Source organism: Spea bombifrons, chromosome 3 (genome assembly GCF_027358695.1).
Source record: "Spea bombifrons isolate aSpeBom1 chromosome 3, aSpeBom1.2.pri, whole genome shotgun sequence".
Lineage (NCBI taxonomy): Eukaryota > Metazoa > Chordata > Amphibia > Anura > Pelobatidae > Spea > Spea bombifrons.
In genome coordinates, this window is record NC_071089.1 from 50,773,727 (window position 1) to 50,795,926 (window position 22,200).

Here is a 22,200-nt window from a genome sequence, read left to right on the forward strand (position 1 = left end):
TGTTCCAAATAGCTTGCCCATGCCATTTTGTCCCCAAACAGCTTGTCTGTGTCACTTGTTTCCCCAAACAGCTTGCCTCTGTAATCACCCCCCCAACATCCGCACTGGCACACATATGTACACAAACTTACACACTCACGCTAACACGTCTACACATCAATGCTAACACACAACCACTTACATGTACAAACCCATATATAGAAAGAAAAGTGATAACTATTGTGAGACAGAATATAAATTAAATTGTTACAGAACCTGTATATATATATATCGATATCTTTGTGTGTTCTTTGAACAGGATATCTTAAGAGACAAAATATAGACACAGACAATAGTGTGATACAGTTTGGGTATAAATGCACTCACAGGATCCACGATATAAAATGGCCCATCATTTATTTCAATGTATGGTTTGTTGTGCTACTGGCATTGTATGTGAATAAGGTGCTGCTGGTGTAGAGGGAAAGCGCAGGAACAGTCACTTTTTTCTTTCTTTCTGTATGACACTGTTTTACATTAAGATGTACAAACCCATGCTAACACACAAACACATCTATGCAAACACACAAACACTTACACATACATATATATGCTAACACTCACACATACACATCCAGGCTAGACCAGCCCTTTCTGAACAACTTTGGCCCAGTGGGTTGCCTCCCATGCCAGCTTGCCCCTGGCATCCCACTAGCTGTTGGTATTACCTGCATCAAGTGGCTTTCCCCTTTTTTTCCCCCAGTTTTTCTGAAGTAATACTGCAGTTTTTTGGACATGAAAAAACTGCAAAAGTGCACTTTTACTGCAGTATTACTGCACATTTACTGCAGTTTTACTGCATTTGTACTTCACTGTACTGCAGTTTTACTGCACTTTACTGCACTTTTTTTTATATTGTAAACCTACAGTTGTAATTCAATATACTACAGCTTTATTGCATTTGTACTTCCATACAAAAATAACTGCAGTAAAACTGCAGTACAGTGAAGTACAAATGCAGTAAAACTGCAGTAAATGTGCAGTAATACTGAAGTAAAAGTGCACTATTGCAGTTTTTTCATGTCCAAAAAACTGCAGTATTACTTCAGAAAAACTGCAGTCATTTTTTCGTAAGGGTCAAGGGTGGGACATGTGTGGTAGGCCTGGTCGCAGCCATGATTGTTTCACCCCTGTGTGCAGATGTTCTATAAGGATGTTGTGGTGTTTATTTTTCTCTATTTAAAGTTAGCCTATGTGTTAAATGCTGCTTATTATGTGCCTATATGATTTAAATATTTAGGGACCGATACTTTATATTGAGGATTGTGTGCAAATGTTCTATAGGGATGTTGTGGTTTTATTGTTCTCTGTTTTATATTACCCGCTTTACAATGTGTGTTTAATGCTGTTTATTATTAGCCTAGATGATTAAAATATTTAGAGACACTTTATACTGAGGACTATTGGCAGGTATGTAACATTAGTATTGTTGTTTATGGCAATACAGATCTACCAAGGGAAATGTTTTTCTCCTTGATTATGAATTATGGGGCTGTATACAGTAAAACCTCCAACTCTGTATACAGTAATATAGGTTACTTAACCTAGATTTTTTAATTTTTGTTCTGTGCACAAACCAAGAACCAAAAAAAATGGTTGAATGAGTTTGGTGTCGAAAAACTTGACTGGCCCACACAGAGCCTTGACCTCAAGCCCATAACATAGAATGCAATGTCAACAAAGTCTCTATTGGTGTAATGGTCAGGTCTCCCAATACTTTTGTCCACATTGTGTATGTATGTATGTATGTATGTATATATAGAGTGCGTAAGTCAATGTACAGTGTTATCTGGATGTCAACATTTGGTGTTGGAGTGTCAGGGGTTTGCCTAGGGTTTGTGGTGCCTGGGAGTTGGAGAAGAGAAGCAGGAGAAAGAACGTGTGTTCACGTGAGTGGATGTTAGAACAAGTTTCCGTGTTATTATGTATGCGTGTTAAGGGGGAGGGTCTGAAATTAATACTGCACCTAGGTGATACTTACCTTAGGCACACCCTTGCTTTCATAAAGTTTGGGAGGACTGTATGGAGCGGATGGATGGAACATAGATTAACCAATAAACAGGACTGGTTCATTGGAGGGGCATAGGGGCCTAGGCTTTGAGGGCTTGTTTCAGTCTATCCTTGGGGAGTCAATCACAAATGCACATTGCCAAGGGAAATGTCAGTAAACATTGCCCTTGTCAGTGATCTCTGTCTTTCTTTTCTCTCTGCCTTTCTCTCTTCCTCAATCTGATTATGAGGCAGATAGAAGCATAGGTCAGTACTGTAGTGTGTTCCAAAACATTTTTTTAATAAGGTTTTCTTTTTTGCCGGCTGATCACTCTATTACATGGTGTTCAGTAGTTTTTGTGCATGGGCACAATTTGTTTGCTAAAGGTTTACCCCCCCCCCTTGGGTAGAAGGGGTAGAGGGAGATTTCTTAGTGCAGATACATAAATTTATGGCAAAAACATAAATTAACAAAAAAAAAACATGACACGCTATAGCATATGATGTTTGTGTTATATGCAATATGATGTTACATGTTAATGAAATCAGGACAAATACTTAACGGTATATAAATATATATATTGTTGATATATACATTTTGACTGGCTATGTATATAAACGAAAAAACTATTTTAAAATTGCCAGCATACAAAACTAACTATAACATTAAGATATTCAGGGTATAGACAGATAAGGCAAAATGGAGGTTTACAACTTATGCCAAATACAAGTCGTTTTTTTTCCACAAATCACATGTAGTTGAGTAGAACAATTAGAGTGTTCAGTAGAGTGGTCAAGGTTTGTCTTGTACACTAAAATCCATTAGACTATCTCCATTTTTTCCAATACATGGACCGTGGTCATCTTTGCCTCGTCATAGACTGAGAAGCCAACTGTATTGACAAGCAGGAGGAACTTAGCTTAGATAACTTAAATGCTATCAGTCTGTAGTTTTGTGTAACAATTAAATATTTAAATGCACTTAAATTTGCAACTTGTTACTATTTTAACATAAAAAAACATTGGTATTAAGACAAATGATTATTAAAAGGCACTCCATACGTAAGTCAGTAATTAGATTTAAAGGATCTAAACTGTTATATGCAAACATGGTTGCCTGGTGTAATTTGTTTTAATGCTGTAGCCGCAAAAAGACTAAACAATTGAATATTATTCATTTAAATAACTTTTGCTACTGCAGGTACCTAATTATATCCCAAATGACATATTTATTTTGCAATTTGATCTCCAGAGGAAGCTTTTCATGTAATTAAGATGGGAACAGTAAAATCATAGTTCTTTTTATTTAAACATTGCAATAGTATACTGCTTGAACATAAAAAAAGTAAACTGACATATTTAATTGAATATACCAGATAATTATTTGGTCGAATATGTTTAAATAGAGCATATTTTGCCTAGAGAAAGTGTTTCTGTTGTGGCTTTTAATAAGATAATTGTCAGAAAACATCTGCCTGAACAGCATATAATTGGATATATGGGTGTGTAGTGTAGATAAACATGATATTACATATTTTGCACCATAGACAAAGCATGGACAATTTCAAGGCGGTATAATAAAGGCTGCTAAATTCTTTATGGGGGAAAATGTCACCGGTGTGTTACTGAACATAGTCAATGGAGATATACACTATTTGTGTATATCTCTATGATGGTAGCACGAGAAGGGAAGCCATTGTAGATCTGTACCATCAAATGAATAGGTCTCTCTAACATTAACTTTACCTGCTTTCAGCAGGAAATGTAGGCCTTTCTAAATAATTTGTTACTTGTGGTGTAAGAAGGAGGGCACTGGACTGATTTTGCATTGGAGTACGATCTCTATAGTCGTGATGGATTGCACCTGAATGCAATAGGGTCCAATGTGCTTGGGGAGAGAATGGCTAGGCGGTTTGAGGAGATGTTAAACTAGGAATGGGGGGGGGTAAATACTGGGCTAGACAGTATAGAAAGGGACAGTGCTTTAGTTAGTAAACATTCCCCTTGTCAGTGATCTCTGTCTTTCTTTTCTCTCTGCGTTTCTCTCTTCCTCAATCTGATTATGAGGCAGATAGAAGCATAGGTCAGTACTGTAGTGTATTCCAAAACATTTTTTTAATAAGGTTTTCTTTTTTGCCGGCTGATCACTCTATTATATGGTGTTCAGTAGTCTTTGTGCATGGGCACAATTTGTTTGCTAAAGGTTTATCCCCCCCCCCTTGGGTAGAAGGGTTAGCGGGAGATTTCTTATTTACTGGGCAGTATAGAAAGGGACGGTGCTTTAGTTAGTAACCAGGTGGGTGTAGCTTGGTCTGTACAGATAATAGGGAGAAGCATATATCTCCCCCCCCCCAAACCAAGGACAGAAAGCGATTGCAGCATGTGTGTTAAATGACCAGCTAAAGGTCATGTCTACAAATACTTGCAGTTTAGGGAGTAGCTGTTACTGAGACATGGTATAATGAGAAAAATGATTGGGACATATCAATACCGAGGTACTCTTTATATAGAAAAGACAGAAAGGGCAAGAAAGCGGTAGGGGTGGCCCTATACGTGAAAAATAACATCAAATCTAACCTAACACAAGTTGGTATAATCGAGCAAATGCGGTAATTGGGGTGTGTGTGTTTGTGTGTGAATTCAACACAGAGCCACAAAACAGTAAAATCAAAATAATGTGTATTTAACAATAGGTAAATAGTAGCATGTACGCTCTGTAAGTGCAAAATGTATTTAAACCTATTTTGCTTGTTAAACCTTTCGGTTTTCCACTGAGGTGACTTCTCACCACAGGCATTTAATTACGTTTTCTGCAACGTCATGTCTAATGCGCAATAAAGTTCAATAAAGTATTTTTGAAATAAGTTTCTGTCTTTAATGATTTATGATTATTAATTCTTTTTTTCACAAAAAGCATTAGCCAGGTGGTAATTATAAGACCATAACTACAAATGAAATATAGCCTTAGCTCTTCAGTGAGCTGCCTCACAATAGTACTACAGCATCATCATGCATAATAGACTTTCAGTAGGCCTGAGCATGCGCCACTATATTTGAACATAATTATATTCAAAAATTGCTAAAGCTATGAGAAACCAGGTTAGATCTTTGAAAACATCAGGCTTGGAGGTTTATTGAAACTGGACAACTTTGTGTGGGGTTCCTTGATATGTTAGGAATAGCTGCATTAACAGTTATAAAATAACAAAACATATAGACATCACTCTCAATTAATTTGCTTGGAAAAATGTTCTATGGGGTGCAAATAAGAAAACTCATGTTAATTCATGTAAATGATTAATAATTATTTACTGACTAAATGATAAATGATTACTATGCTGGAAAATTATACCAAACAGCAAAGTAGTAGGTGCAATATATTTCTACCTAAAAATGCTCTTTTTAAAGAACTTACTAGTTTCTATATTTTCTGAAATCCTCAGTTCTGTAGGTACAGCAAAATATGTGAAATGTTTAAACTTGTACAATTCATCAGGCGCATAACCCCATTTGCTACAATGATCTGGACATCACCAATCATTTTTAGTACATTTCAAGATGATAAGATGATATTAATTACTGACTGACACCTTTGTTATGTGAGTGGCCTTCTTCCCAGTCAGTCCAAAAGCAATCTTGAGGTGCTACTCACACTAATTTCCACCTGAGAATACACTTATGGTTCATTCTGGAATTCACTCCATGTTGCCTACTTTGTAAAAAAAAAAAAAAAAAAATAAAGAAAAGGTCACAGCTTGAAACTGCTTATATCTTGTGTGAGTCACTGTATTTATACTATGTACATTTTCAAAAGCAAAGATTTTTCACAGAATAATATATGAAAACTTATTTTATAAGGGTTATGCAGATACAACTTACAGATACTAAATAAACCTGGTTATGCAAATACAATTTACAGATACTAAATAAACCTGAAACGTGGAAACTGTGTCCATAAATGTCCCAGATTAATTTATTCAACAACTTCTAGTTTATAGTTTGGAGATATTTCATTTTTTCAAGTTCACCCCATGGAAGCTCGCATTGGGAGCAGCGTGTGGAATGGCTAAGCATTATCTAACAATTTTCCCCTCTGCTTAACCTTCTTCTAAAGGATATCTTAGCCAACCAACAACAATCACCAATTTAACAACAGGGCAGTGATGATACCTTTCCATTGATATACATATAAGGTAGGTTGTTAATTAGAATACAATGAGTACTTTAATTTGTAAACACTAAAAGTGTTTGTGAGCATGCATGTATGTACTGTATGTATGTGTCTGAGCATGGATGTGTAAGTTTGTGTGAACATGGATGTGTAAGTATGGATGTGTAAGAATGTGTGCGCATGGATGTGTAAGCATGTGTGAGCATGGATGTATGTGAGTATAACGTTGGCAACGGAGAAGGAACCCAGTATGCTGGAGATGGTGGTGAATAAACAGGTTTTATTAGAAAGCAGGACTGAAGCACTTGGACATGAAGGTTACAGCAAGTCAAAGTCCAGTAGTACGCTGTTTAGACACCCAGGCTGCACAGGAACATCATGCAGCAGATCAGACCCAATGGGGAACAGGTATAGCTGGTAGAACACAAGGTGCCATTTAGCAGACCAGGCCCACAAGGGTACAGGCATGACAAGTTGGATAATGAGCACCGTGTAGTAGACCAGACCCACAGAGGATAGGCAGGCCAGGCAGCTTGCAGGATACATGTGAGATGCTGAATACAGGATGCAGGATACCGATAATACCTGCTCACAGCAGTGAGCTCTGAACACATGATAACCGAGCACTGAATAGAAGTCAGTGCTCGGTTTTAAACCTCCCGCTCCCTCTCGCCCCGCCCCCGGTAGGTGACGTCACGTACTGTGCGTCCCTTCGTCGCCATGGAAGCAGGGGATAAGAGGGGGTGTGGTGAGCGATGTGCATAGACAACCTCTGCTTCTGGCCGACACTTTCGCTGGAGCTTCTATGACTGAGCACCGGAAGGTCATGTGACACCAGTGCTCCATCAGAGAAGCCCCAGTGGAAGCGCCGGCAGTAGTGGAAGATGTCTGCACGCATCGCACAGACACCCACCGGCTGCCAGAGAGAATGATCCGGGTCCCCTGCAGCGCTGCGGCGGATCCTACTGGCAGCTGGCTAACATTGCGCAATGCGCACAGACCTCCTCTGCTATACTTGCGATACTTCCGCCGGGGCTTCTATGGTGGAGGACCGGAAGGTCACATCACGTTGGTGCTCCATCATATAAGCCCCGGCAGAAGTGGAGGACAGTAGCGGAGGTTTTCTGCGGGCATCGCAGCAAGGAGGACCCAGGTTCCCTGCAGCGCTGCGGGGGGATTTGGATCTTTGTTATTATCCGACCTTTGTTTGAGGTCGGATTATAAAATGAGGAGTATTTTTCTACAGAGGCAATAGTGACAGCAGATTATACATATATATATATATTTGTACACCTTGTATAAAAAGAGTTCTACACAAGCCCTTATATTAAAATATATTATTTTATTGTACAAAAACATATTAATAAAAAACATAGAATATTTCATAATATAGACAACAGAGGTTTCTAGGAAAATAATCAGAGCATATGGAGGGAATATGGCTATACATATTTAAAGTGTCTCAAGTGCATGTAAACCATCAAAAAATCGTAAAGTGCTGAGTCATTCAAGTATCATTGTATATTACTCTATATAAAGTGCACCTATCAATTTTGTAAACATTATAAAGTGCATAGTTAATGTTACTCACTATGGAGTGCACCTTTAAATTTAGTAAATATATAGAACACTATCGACATCAATAGTAAGTATACAGGTAGTTCCAATAATCAGAACAGTATCCTGAGAGCATTATGCTCCTTACCCATATTGTCCTCCACTTCCCCTACGCCGTTTCGGTTCTCCTTTTTCAAGGGGTCGCTGAGGAGGGGAGGAGCAATCAGAGAAAAACTTTATTCAACTCCCACTAGGAGCAGACAGCAACCGCAACGCAATAAGTAATACTAAGGTACATGCCAGACCGGAGGCTGCCTGATGGCCCTGATTGTTGCAGGCCGCGGTCCTGACAGCCTGTGGCTCGCGGATTGCCGCTAGAATGTATAAGGCAGCCCCAGGAATGCCTCCAGTCCGGCCCTGACCCTCCGCGACCCACTGAAGACAGGCTTGAGAACCACTGATCAAGAAGACATTATAGAATATTATACGTGGTACTGCCGATGGCTTCTTTGGCTTGTTTAATCAAATGGAAAGGCATGATACATAGTAGTTAAATCATGTTAAAATGAACTGAAGTATATTTAATTTGGATATGTTAACTACAATCAGAATCCCAACCATGTCAATCAATTGGTGTATCATGGATTTCTATGGGGAAATTCCCATATTAGCCAACCCAAAAATATAGAGACCATGTGGTTTCAGTATCGATCGCAACGGAAAGTCTGTTCCAAATGAATCATCTATATTCACGCAAAGAATTTAACTACGGCTTTCTCGTAAATATGAAGCATGTGTCAGTGCACTGGGGTTAAAGTAGAAACATTTAAAATTTGGGGTGAATGATTACCGTATTTGCTCGATTATAAGACAAGGTTTTTTTCAGAGCAAATGCTCTGAAAAATACCCCTCGTCTTCTAATCGGGGTCGTCTTATAATCAGACCTCAAATAGAGGTCTGACTGAGACTAAGATCCCCCCCCCCATTTAACACTGCCCCCCCACCTCACACACACTTACCGGTGCTTCCGATTTCCTGCTGTGTAGCCGGGGCAGCGATTTGCGTAGGCAACGTTTGCTGCAGCTGGGAGGAGGTGCGGTTAGCAGCAGGGGTTGTCTGTGTCCATCGCGCAGACCTTCCTCGGCTGTCAGAGATCAGCATGGGGAACTCTGATCTCTGACAGCCAGGGAAGGTCTGCGCAATGGACGCAGACAAACCCTTGCTGCCAACTCCACCTCCTTCTGGCTGCAGCTGACGTTGCCTACACGAATCGCGTAGACGTCAACCCGCTGCCCCGGCAATACAGCAGGGAGTCGGAAGCACCGGTAAGTGTGTGTGGGGTGTTAAATGGGAGCATAGGGCATTTCTGGAGGCAGAGTGCTCTATGAAATGCCTTTTAACCCCCTTAACGCCACTCTGCCTCCTGAAATGCCTTTTACCTCCCTATATGCCACTCTGCCCCAAAATATGCCTTTTAACCCCCTAAATGCCAGAGTGGCATATAGGGGTATAAGGCATTTCTGGAGGCAGAGTGCTCTATACAATGCCCTTTAACCCCCTTAATGCCATTCTGCCTCCAGAAATGCCTTTTAACCCTCTATACGCCACTCTGCCTCCTGAAATGCCTTATACCTCCCTATATGCCACTCTGCCCCATAATATGCCTTTTAACCCCCTAAATACCAGAGTGGGATATAGGGGTATAAGGCATTTCTGGAGGCAGAGTGGCACATAGGGGGTCAAAAGGCATACCATGGGGCACAGTGGCATTTAGAGGGTTAAAAGGCATTTCATGGGGCACAGTGGCATATAGAGGGTTAAAAGGCATATCATGGGCCACAGTGCCATATTGGAATGGCAAGCCTGGGAGCAGATGTGCGTAACGGGGGGGGGCAGGTTTGAAAATACAAGAAAATTAAAACAAAAAAATATTTTTCTCAATCATAGCTTTTATTAAAAAAAATAGTTTACATGAATTAACATTTACTGGTAAAACTTTTTTCCTATAGGGTCGTCTTATATTCAGGCCTTTTCTTTTTTTCCTAAATTAATATTCAGATTTTGGGGGGTCATCTTATAATCAGGGTCGTCTTATAATCAAGCAAATACGGTACATTATACCTCTGGGATCTTTGAGTGGTGGGTGCACAGCTTAATACCACCCATTTATGTATGGAGCAAATGATAACATAAATGCCTTGGTTTCTAACACATTCATTGTTGATTAATGCTTACAAATGTTTATCACAGTTTTACATCAGTAAATCAAAACAGGGGTGAAGAGGCAGGCTCCCCTTAAAAAATCACCGCCAAGAGGTATTCCCCTTTCAAAAATGACATTTTATTTTTTTTCTATATTGAGTCTATAGCCTCAGCTGTTGTAATGTGTAACAAAAATAAGTATGGCAATTGACCATAACAGGGTTGACACCCGTTTCTGATTTTTCTTCCACAATAAAATTATGAGGACAATGTTTTTGCTGATACATGCCTAGAACTCATTTAATAATGAATAGGTGGTCTTTATAATTGCAATATGACAAATTCATCCATCATAAAATGTTTATATAAACATGATTATTTGTAAGTCCCAATACCGTGTATTCAAAGTATAATTAAATGACCAAAAATAACATTTTCTTGAATGTGAATTATTAAAGTATCTGTGTGCGTAAGAATGTCCCTAATGCTAAACCTTTACATAAAGTAGAAAATGTGAGGATGTGTGGTATCCAAGGCAACAAACCAGTAGATTGACAAAATAACAGTCGGTTGTGGTCTGTGCATTAAATTAGGGTTTTGACATGCTCTGCAGGTTTTGTTTGGATACCTTAAAATCCATGCATTCATTTACTTATGGTCAGAGTACAAATATTTTTACAATATACATACCAAATAATATAAACATTATTAAAACTGTAAATGAAATATAAAAGTCCAGTATCCATTATCTATTATTCCATTAAAAAAAGAAAAAATGATTTTTTCCATAAAACATAAAGGTTACAGTCCAGTTTGTCAACATTTCACATATTTGTTACAGCTGATTTGCTGTTCTGAAATTATACTACAACATTTATTTAAAATGTTTTCAGAATAAAAGTATATTTACAGATACTGCTCTTTCTACATGAACCCTTTTCTTCTACAATTCTAGCTGAATGTTGGGACCTCTCTTTGTTTTTTTTTTTTTGTTTCTTTTTGGCCAATCTGTGTCCCACTATTGATATTGTCCTGTCCTCTAATGCATCCATATCGTATCTTCCATGAAAAATGGACAGGAAAGGGCTGTATGAAACATCATAATTATAGTATATCTACTATTATATACATTTTGTTCACATTTCAAAGGTTAAATCCCACATGATATTCTTAGTCCTTACATTAGTAAGGAATCTACTGAGTGATTGATGAGACCCAATGAATAAATGTATACTTCAAATTAGACTATATAATTTATACCAATATAGTTTGCATTACTGTACAACAGACAGCACAACAAATGGCCTTGCCTGTAAAACATATGATAGAGTAAGTACAATAGAAACCTGTAATCATTTCCATCTGTTTGGGACTTCTACTATTAAGCATTTAATCCATTCTGAACGTGTCCTGTCACTCTCCATCTACTGGCTCACCATAACCTCCATAATCGAATGTAAACTCCTGACCCTTACCTACAGAGCCCCTTTTTGCATCAATATATATATATATATATGGTCTAATCTTCAAACACTCTAACAACTGCCCCCTCCGCTTTGAGTCTCTCTTTGACCATTATCACTTCATCCTACTTCTTCACACTACGGGTCACTACAATCAAACCTCCCTACCAAGGCTCTCTTGCCTTGTCTCATTATCTCGTAATAGCATCTTAATAGATTATACGTTCACAAGAACAGGGCCCTCTTCTCCTTTTGTACAAATTTGCCTTAATATATGTTATTATAATGTTATTGTTAATTTTTTATATCGTTGCCTTTAACGTTGTTAATGTTCAGTATTTCCCTATTGTAATACTACTATGGAATCTGCTGACGCTCTATAAATAAAATATAATGTAACATTTAATCAAGCAGTTAACATTGTGTTTTCCTTAACAAAGACTATGTGTTATTCTAAATTATGACTATGCTTCTTGAAGGAACAATGCTTCATTTTTATACGGGTGGCAAGTTGTATCTTGCTGACAAGGCTAGATAAAACAAAATATCCAGGATATTAATTGGCATGTTCTTATATATCTCTGCAAAAGGGCACGTCTCATATTAAACAATGGGTTACTCATAAATAATTGCTGAAACTATATCTCCTGTAAATGTCATAAAACAATGGGTGTAAGTGTTTTAGACAGGAATAAAGACCCAATGTGCCCCTTATAATTAGAGATCATTTTGTTGCCTGACTGAATGCTTTTTAAACAACAAACTGTGGAGCAAATATAAGGCGACTATTTAACATTATTATTTTTTATTGCTTTACAAAGGGCCATCATATTCTGTAGTACTAATATTAAAAGTTTATATCCACTCACATAGTGATATCTATTTCATTGTGCCTCATATGATGAAACTGTTTCGATTGGATGCAATGCAACATAATTTGCATTGCAAATTTTAATTGTAGATTTTTTATAAATGACCAATGGTTATCCTGTCTGGTTTTCTTTTCAAAATAATAAGCGGTCCCATTTTTCAAAATTATATAACTGTAAGGGAGTTCTGATGCGAGTAAAGTTCATCCAGACTCCAACCAACAAATGAACCTAAACAGAAAAATATTACCTACAGTATTAGATGTTGCAGTTTATATGAATGTATCTGTAGTGTAAAAATGCAGGCTGTATACATCTAAACATATATTCTGAAAGAAATTTATGTTACTTTAAGCATAAAAAGGAAAATATAAATATTAAACCTGAAACAAGGAACTACTAAACATACAAATTGAATTTTTTTAGTAAAATGTATTGAATTTCACTGATTCATACTGTAAAGTGACGAATATGATACAAATAGTAGCCTGCTGTGAGGGAGCAAGATAATTCTGCAGATACCAACTTTTCTTCCTTGGCAGCCTCATCATCAGAATAGAAGGAGGGTAAAGCACAAATGATTAGGACCCCATACTGTCCTGGAATGAGACTATAATAATCTGTTTTGTAAACTGCATTCAGATGCGGTACCCTGTCATTATATAATGCAATTTTCAAAACTGCAACATAAATATAGACAAATATAATTAAGTATTACATGTCCTTTCCTGCTATTTTACAAAATAAACTTACAGCAGTGCTTCATGCCAACTCATTCTCTTATGAAGCCACCAAGCTTGTCTACATAGTAAGGATAGTCCTGCTGCCAGAGTTTGTGTACAAAATGTGTTATAAATATGTATAAATATGTATTACATTAATTATGAAAACACACCTCTGTAGGTGTGCCTATGTATGAAAGGAGCACTTTAATACATTTACTATTTACTATAATTTACTATAATTAGTATAGTAACCCCTTCCAAGGCCTGTGGGGGCAAGTCTAGTCAAGTGGCCCATTGCACCTCCGAATCAGCCCACCATCCTTGCCCATCTTTTCCTGATTTACTAACGCATATTGATGAAATGTGATGGGATTGGGAGTACATCAGTACACTAAAAAACGTAGTGCCACTAACCCTTTTTAATAAGATATGCAGACTGAAAGAGTAAATAACACAATACATTTACTTTGCCTCTCGCTAATTTCTGCAGAAGTGACCTAGAGGGGCAGGCCCGGTCGCAGTTGTGACCCCTGCGATCGCGGTTGTTACAGACTTTTGTCCCGCATTAAAAATGACCCTGGCGGTCGTGCACAGCCTGACTGGGCCTATTTTCAGGTAGGGGCCTGGAGCTGGACCTCCATTAGTCCCTACGTTAATCCGGCCCTGTGCAGCGGTCGTTTAGCTTAGATTTAGGGCGGGTTGGGGGGCAATTGCCCCTGGCCCAGCTCGCCCCTGACCCTTTCACTACTGTTCCAGCATTGTGTACCATACATTTTTGCATACGTCTTCTACATTTCAGGTGCCACTGATGAAGAATGACCCAATTTATTCTCAGCAACATTCCCTGATTACAGACACACTGAGGGCCACACCGATCCCTTGTATAAGTACCCTATAGGGTAGTCCTTTTAATACTGTATTGGCTCAATTGGCCCGATTATAGACCATACCCTTAAAGTTCTGTGTTATTTTAAAGAAAAAATACACATTAGTTTAATAGTAAAACAGTATTTTATCTAATGAACAGAAATATATGTAGTTTAACATTTTTGGTAGCCACTCTGCTCCCTTGATATGCCACTCTGCTCCCCAGATATGCTTTATGCCCCCCAGATATGCCACTCCCTAGATATGCCACTCTGACCCCTCCCTGATTCACCAATGCATCCCCAGATTCCCTTGTGCCCCCCGCACAATGCGCATAGACAACCTCTATTGCTGCTCGCCACTTCCCCGGGGCTTCTATGCCGGCGCTCCGTCATAGAAGCCCCGGAGGAAGTGCCGGAAGCAGCAGAAGTTGTCTGCGCGCATCGCACAAACGTTCACCGGCTGACACGGAGGAGGATCCAAGTCCCCTGCCGGTAAACGTCTGCGCAATGGCGCTATATAAAACAATAAATAATAATAATAGTAATATGAACAGGATCATATCTAAAAATCACAGGGCCCTGTTGCAAAAATTGCCCCGGGGCACCCCAACTTCAACAGCTGGTCTGTGCCATCATGCCCTTAAACAACTTGTCTGTGCCTTCTTTGCCCCTTGAAGGGACACATTCACCCCACTTACACATTTATGCTCACACACACACAATTACATGTCCATGCTCACACAAACAATTACCGTATTGGCTCGGATATAGGCCGCATCCGAATATAGGCCGCAACCTAAAAGTTTGGTGCTTTTTTAAAGAAAAAGTTTTGTAATAGATATGCTGCCACTCTGTTCCCCCCACCCCCGAGATATGCTGCCACTCTGCCCCCCCATATGCTGCCACTCTGTCCCCCCCCCCCCGAGATATGCTGCCACTCTGCCCCCCCCGGGATATGCTGCCACTCTGCCCCCCCCCGACTTACCAGAGCAGACTCCCGGGTGTCTTGCGGGGCCGGAGGGGGACATCTACGCAATACGCGTATACAACTCCCGGTGCCGGCACTTCCGCCAGGAGTCTGCTCTGGTAAGTCTTGGGGGCAGAGGTAAAATGCACCGTGCGGACGTTCACCGGCTGTAGCAATGCGCGTAAACAACCTCCGCTGCCGGCACGTCCGCGCGATGCGCTTAGCCAATCTCCCGTGCCGGCACTCCCCCCGTGGAAAGTGCCGGCAGGGGAGGGTGTCTGAGCGTATCAGAGAGTAGGATACGGGTCCCCTGCACCGCTGCGGGGGATCTGTATCCTAACCCTGCTGCTGTGCTAGACCCCGAATATAGGCCGCACCCCCACTTTAAAGATGGGGAAAAAAGTGCGGCCTATATTCGGGCCAATACGGTACATATCCATGCTCACACACAAATTCACATCCGTATAAATAACATAAATCTTTAATAAATAAATATTTGCTTAAGGCACCAGAACCCTTGAGCTGACACAGCACCTAGCTTAGTAAAACAGTGTGTTTAATAGCATTATCAGTGTGTATATTATTTTCTTTTATTTTAATCAACAACCTTAATAGGTTGATATATATATATATATATATATATATATATATATATTTTTATATATATACATACAGTATATATATATATATATATATATATATATACACACACACACACAGTATATTGTTAATTAATACTTTACCCATTTTACTTTTAATGATGTGATCTATAAAATAATAAAACAAAATTACAACATTTTAATGCAGAAAATGTAATCTTTGAGCATAACTAATAAGCAATATAACAACATATATATGAACTGCAACCACACAGACGACAATTGTTTTCACTATAAATCAGCATAATTTTAATGCAAAAGGAGTAGAGATTATTTGTAATTACTAGATGCATTTAAATAGCTTTCAAAACCGATTCTCCGGTGCCATTAAAAGAAACAAATACTGAACTGCATAGGATATAAAACTAAAAATTATGGTATGCACAAACTTGTAATTGAAATTCATGCAGCTCCCTCCTGGAATCAGAGCACTAAATTTGAAAGTTTTTGTGACATTATTTTTACGGTAAACATAAAGACAATTTCAGAATAAAAATTAATATTAAAATGCTTGTATCCTAAAAATAACTTAAGCACCAGGGCTTACTTTAATTTCTTTGCTGAAAAAGAAAATATATATATTCCCATGTCCACATTTGGACCCAATTATCTGTCCCACTTTTGTCCCCTGTTGTCCTTTTGTAAGAGTTCTCAGTCCCTGGGAACTACCTCAAAGAGCTGACCCTGTAACACTTAAAATATTAACCCTTAAATCATGAAGATTCCTTCTAGTTACTTGTCCAAGAGTCGGCTCTTGGTTGCTTGTAGCCTTTGCCCCTGACGAAGCCGGCGAAACACACAGGTGCAGCAGACATGTTCCTACTAGGGCTGCAACTAACGATTATTTTAATAATCGATTAATCGGCCGATTATTTTTTCGATTAATCGATTAATCGGATAAAAAAAACAATATGCAAATTTTTCGTTTATTTAAAAGAATTTTGCATTGTGCCCCCACCCCTTTGCACTGTGCCCCCACCCTCACTCTGCCCTGCATCCCCACCCCCACTCTGCCCTGCACCCAGTCTCACAGCCTGCCCTGCACCCAGTCTCACAGCCTGCCCTGCATCCCCACTCTGCCCTGCACCCAGTCTCACACCCTGCCCTGCACCCAGTCTCACACCCTGCCCTGCCCTGCACCCAGTCTCACAGCCTGCCCTGCACCCAGTCTCACAGCCTGCCCTGCACCCAGTCTCACAGCCTGCCCTGCATCCCCACTCTGCTCTGCACCCAGTCTCACACCCTGCCCTGCCCCCCCACCCCCACTCTACTCTGCACCCAGTCTCACACCCTGCCCTGCATCCCAACCCCCACTCTGCTCTGCACCCAGTCTGCCACCCTGCCCTCCCACCCCCACTCTGACCTGCATCCAGTCTCCTGGCCCCACTCTGCCCTGCACTCACATCCTGCCCTGCATCCCCTGCCCCCCCACCCCCTGTGCCGCGGACCCCCCACCCCCTGTGCCGCGGACCCCCCACCCCCTGTGCCGCGGACCCCCCACTGTGCAGCGCACCCCCCCCCCACTGTGCAGCGCACCCCCCCCCTGTGCAGCGCACCCCCCCACTCACTCTGCCGCGCACCCACACACACACTCTGCCACACGCACACACGCACGCACACACACACACACATACACACACACACACACACACACACACACACACACTCTGCCGCGCACCCAGTCTCGCACATAAACATTCGCACAGACAATAGACATAAAGAGTACTTACCTCCGCTACGAACTTGTTCCACTTCCAACTTGATAGTAGACGCGCGTCACATCCGTCGTCACGTAGCTTGAAGAAGGCGGAGACTGCAGAGCGTGGAGCAGAAGCGGGGAACGCTGGCGGAGGTAAGTAAAAGGAGCCTAGTGCTCCAACGACGAATCGATCACTCGATTAATCGATAACGGAAATCGTTATCGATGATTTCCGTTATCGATTATTATCGATTTTATCGATTCGTTGTTTCAGCTCTAGTTCCTACCTTTTCTCTCTGAGGGAGTGAGGGTCGGCGTAGCAGCTCTGCGATTTTAATAATCACTATTGATTTGATGGATACATTTAGAAATCCCAATCCCTATTATCACTAATTATTTATCACTAGTTATAGGTGGTTTTGCCTTAACATACCTAACATACTGATAAGACCAATATGGCTTTTAGATTATTTTGGCAAGCATCTATCGAAGTTGTATAATTATTTTTATGGGTATTCCATATTAAAAGTTATGTTTTATACTGATTTCTAGGCTGTACTCCAATCTGTTTTTTTCTTTGGTTTAAAGATATTGTATAAGGGTTATCCTCTATTTGGTTTTGATTGGACATTATTGATATACTATCTTGATTTGGTTCAGCAATGATTTAATATATCCTGAAGTTTGGGTAATAATATTGAAATTTGGGTCTTTTTTCCTCTTTTTGCACTTAGAGTCACCCGCACTGAAGCAGGGATTTAAACCATAAAATACAGGTAGCAAAAGTAGAAGCTGGAACTCTACAGCAGTTTAGAATAGGAAAGAGTCAGGCCCAGACTGTGATCCTGAGAATCTGCCCCTTCACCACACTAAGAGTTCCCAGGTATGTAGCTTATCTGTGGTTTATTTCCTGGCTTCATTTACTACGATAGCCATAGCGATGGTTTCTCAGCCCATGCTCCTTTAGTTTATCCCTTTGGTGCATAGCCACAATCATAGGTGACCTGTTCCATGCCATGTTATATGTTTGTAGAGGTTGCTATGTGGTGGTGATGGGGATATTTGATGTGATGATGGGTCATTCTGGGTGACTCCCATTTCACTAGTCTGGTGTTTTGCGATGCTGCACACCTGGGTTGGGTGATTATTTGTTTATGTATTTATTGGAGTGTTTGTGTGCTCTTCAACTATCTTGAAAAAGGGCCATGCTATGGTCCGAAACATTTATACATTGTAATTGCTAAAAAAAGGATTCATTATATACAAGTCCCACGGGCGCAAGCATCAATTTCTGGATGGTCTATGTTATTGGGGGGGAGTGACACTCAGGCAGGTGAAAGTTAGTGATATATATGCAGATAAACTGGGTGCAAGTCTTGTATATATATGTGTGTGTATATATACAGTATCTCACAAACATGAGTACACCCCTCACATTTTTGTAAACATTTGATTATATCTTTTCATGTGACAACACTGAAGACATGAAACTCTGCTAAAGTAGTGAGTGTACAGCCTGTATAACAGTGTAAATTTGCTGTCCCCTCCACATAACTCAACACACAGCCATTAATGTCTAAACCTTGGCAACAAAAGTGAGTACACCCCTAAGTGAAAATGTCCAAATTGGACCTAAAGTGTCAATATTTTGTGTGGCCACCATTATTTTCCAGCACTGCCTAAACCCTCTTGGGCATGGAGTTCACCAGAGCTTCACAGGTTGCCACTGGAGTCCTCTTCCACTCCTCCATGACGACATCACGGAGCTGGTGGATGTTAGAGACCTTGCACTCCCCCACCTTCCGTTTAAAGATGCCCCACAGATGCGCAATAGGGTTTAGGTCTGGAGACATGCTTGGCCAGTCCATCACCTTTACCCTCAGCTTCTTTAGCAAGGCAGTGGTCATCTTGGAGGTGTGTTTGGGGTTGTTATGTTATCACTGCGACCCAGTCTCTGAAAGGAGGGGATCATGCTCTGCTTCAGTATGTCACAGTAGATGTTGTTATTCATGGTTCCCTCAATGAACTGTAGCTCCCCAGTGCCGGCAGCACTCATGCAGGCTCAGACCATGGCTATCCCACCACCATGCTTGACTGTAGGCAAGACACACTTGTCTTTGTATTCCTCACCTGGTTGTCACCACACACTCTTGAAACATCTGAACCAAATAAGTTTATCTTGGTCTCATCGGACCACAGGACATGGTTCCAGTAATCCATGTCCTTAGTCTGCTTGTCTTCGGCAAACTCAGTTTCAGGGTCTTGGCAATCTTCTTATTGCCTAGGCCATCTTTATGTAGAGCAACAATTCTTTTTTTCAGATCCTCAGAGAGTTCTTTGCCATGAGGTGCCATGTTGAACTTCAAGTGACCAGTATGAGAGAGTGTGAGAGCGATAACACCAAATTTAACACACCTGCTCCCCATTCACACCTGAGACCTTGTAACACTAATGAGTCACATGACACCAGGGAGGGAAAATGGCTAATTGGTCCCAATTTGGACATTTCCGCTTAGGGGTGTACTCACTTTTGTTGCCAAGGTTTAGACATTAATGGCTGTGTGTTGTTAGTTTGAGGGGACAGCAAATTTACACTGTTATACAGGCTATACACCCACTACTTTGACATTTCTTCGGTTTTTGAACTTGCTTATCATTTGGATCGTCTGGATTTTGACCTATTTGGTATGGACTTTGACTTCTCTTCTGGATCATTCCCTAGTACCTTGCTACAGGACCCCACCTGCAGTCTCAACTTGCAATAGGACCCCCCCCCCCTGAGGTCTGCACTTGCAATAGGACCCTGTCTGCAGTCTGCACTTGCAATAGGACCCCACTTGCAGTCTCCATTTGCTACAGGACCCCGCCTGCCTGCTCTACAGACCTTTTGGTGCCCAAAGGCATTTTTTGGCAATTTTATATATTGTCAATTTTAATTAATTTTAATATTGTCAAATCTTATAAAATTTTACATGAATGGTCCAACCACGAAAGACATGTATGTTATCATGTATGTTTATTTAATATAATCTTGATCTGAATACATTTTACAAATAAAACACCTTGATGCATACCATACTTTTTCTTAGAGATTACATATTTAGGTTGCTTTGCAGTTGTTCAAAATCAAAGTTGTTGTCTGCTAAACACATGTACATGGCTGTTAAATTTGTGTTCATAGAATGTTGTTTGGTATGTCCAATTGTGTATCTAGCTGCATTCGTAGTAGCTACAAGCATTCATGTTCTTCTGCAGAACATTGATTAATCAAGCGCAGGTACAGCCAAAGTCCTAATTATGTAGGAAGGGGAAATACAGATTTAAAATACATGCCACATCTTCTTCTGAATTTTAAAATGACAATCATCAGAGCAAATGGATCTTGAATCTTGAACTTCTGTTTCATCACATCAGCCTCTCTCTCTCATCAAATCAGAAAGTGTGTGGAACTCCTTGGCAGGGAATCATGTATTCTTTAAAACTGCTAAAAAAATAAATGAGAGAACAAAGTTGTAATAATTGTCTGTGTACAAGGTCAACTTTTCTTTCAAAGTGGAATCTGAAGCTGGGAATGCCAAAGGACTGGATTTGTTCATTTGCTTGATAGTGTGCAATTAACAGTATCATAATCTGTCAAATCAAATCTACATTGTTTGTTCGTGGCTTCGCTGTGATGTAATCTTCCCACCGCTACTCAGATTAAAGCAGTTCTGTCACTCTTCCAAATATTACTCAACACCTCTATACACTAAAGGAATATAGGTAGTGGTATAAGCACTGTATATGAATGTATGCTTACACACTTCTTCAGAGCCCCAGGAACCCTTGTGCAAGCCACCACTGGAGCGGGCTTGTAAACTGCGCACTCGAACCAGTATGCAGAGATATGTTTAAGGAGGACAGGGAAACAGTAGGAATGCATAAAGGGGATTCTGATTAATCTCTCCATGCATTTACCCTGGGAAAATGTTAATTTAAAAAGAAGTGACAATGTTTTGACATTTTAACCTGCATATCATAAATGTTATAGATCTCCTTACTATGCATCATACTATGTATATAAGAGCATAAGCAAACGCCTTGCGTCTTTTGTAAAACTAACACTTAGTTGCACACTTAAATAATTTTTGTTTGGTTAAATGATTCGTTATGATAGACGTTCTATCTTTGAGACTCAATTCTCGTCCCTGATATCTCTCCTTTGCAGGACCTCAGAATGTTTTGTGTGTATAAGCAAAAGGTTCTATAGAACAAAAATGTGTATGTAAACAATGGACATTTGGGGATTATTTATAAACTTTAATTCTGGTGCAAAATCGTATCACATCAAAACTATATCAAAAAGTGGACTGGTTCAATTTGCAAAAATATCCCTTTTGGTTGATATAGTGTTGAGATTTTTTAAAATTAAAAATTAAATTGTGTAAAAAATATTTAATTCTCCTTCTAAAAGATGTTTTTGGTTACATAAACAGCTATAAATTGGCCTAGAAAGCACATAACAGGATTATGTAAATTATTGCCACTATTCATACCTCCTAAAGTAGAAATACATTTTTCACATGCCTCCTAAAGTAGAAATAAAGTTTCCAAAATTTCACATGATGTTGGATTCAATGATAGATTTTTAGCACCCAATATATTAAAAATACAATGTCTCTGATAATTTTAATAATTACATGTATTCAATATTTTCTACATTAAGAACCAAATCATGGCACAAATACAAACATTATATCCTAATAATCTGGGTATCCTTGTACATCTTTAGAGAGACATTTTCACATTTTCAAAGAAAAATAAAGCTGACTTCTTGGAACTTATCATTTGTAAGAAAGTACCGTATTTGCTCGATTATAAGACGACCCCCCAAAATCCCCCAAAATCTGAATATTAACTTAGAAAAAAAAGAAAAAGCCTGAATATAAGACGACCCTATAGGAAAAAAGTTTTACCAGTAAATGTTAGTTAATAAAAGCTATGATTGAGAA

At 39.8% G+C, this 22,200-nt stretch overlaps 1 protein-coding gene across 6 annotated transcripts in view; it reads right to left on the bottom strand.

Moving 5' to 3' along the window:
• Nucleotides 1-22,200, bottom strand: part of SASH1 (SAM and SH3 domain containing 1) — a 421,695-nt gene that overhangs the window by 393,766 nt on the left and 5,729 nt on the right. The window contains exon 2 of one of the 6 annotated variants that reach the window (XM_053459418.1): nucleotides 20,207-20,690. The exons of 4 other annotated variants lie outside the window; for them this stretch is intronic. In XM_053459418.1, coding sequence (XP_053315393.1) covers nucleotides 20,685-20,690 — 6 coding nt within the window. In that variant the 3' untranslated portion in view covers nucleotides 20,207-20,684. Of the gene's footprint in view, nucleotides 1-20,206; nucleotides 20,694-22,200 lie in introns of those variants that run through there. One more of the 6 variants, XM_053459417.1, reaches the window with a different exon arrangement.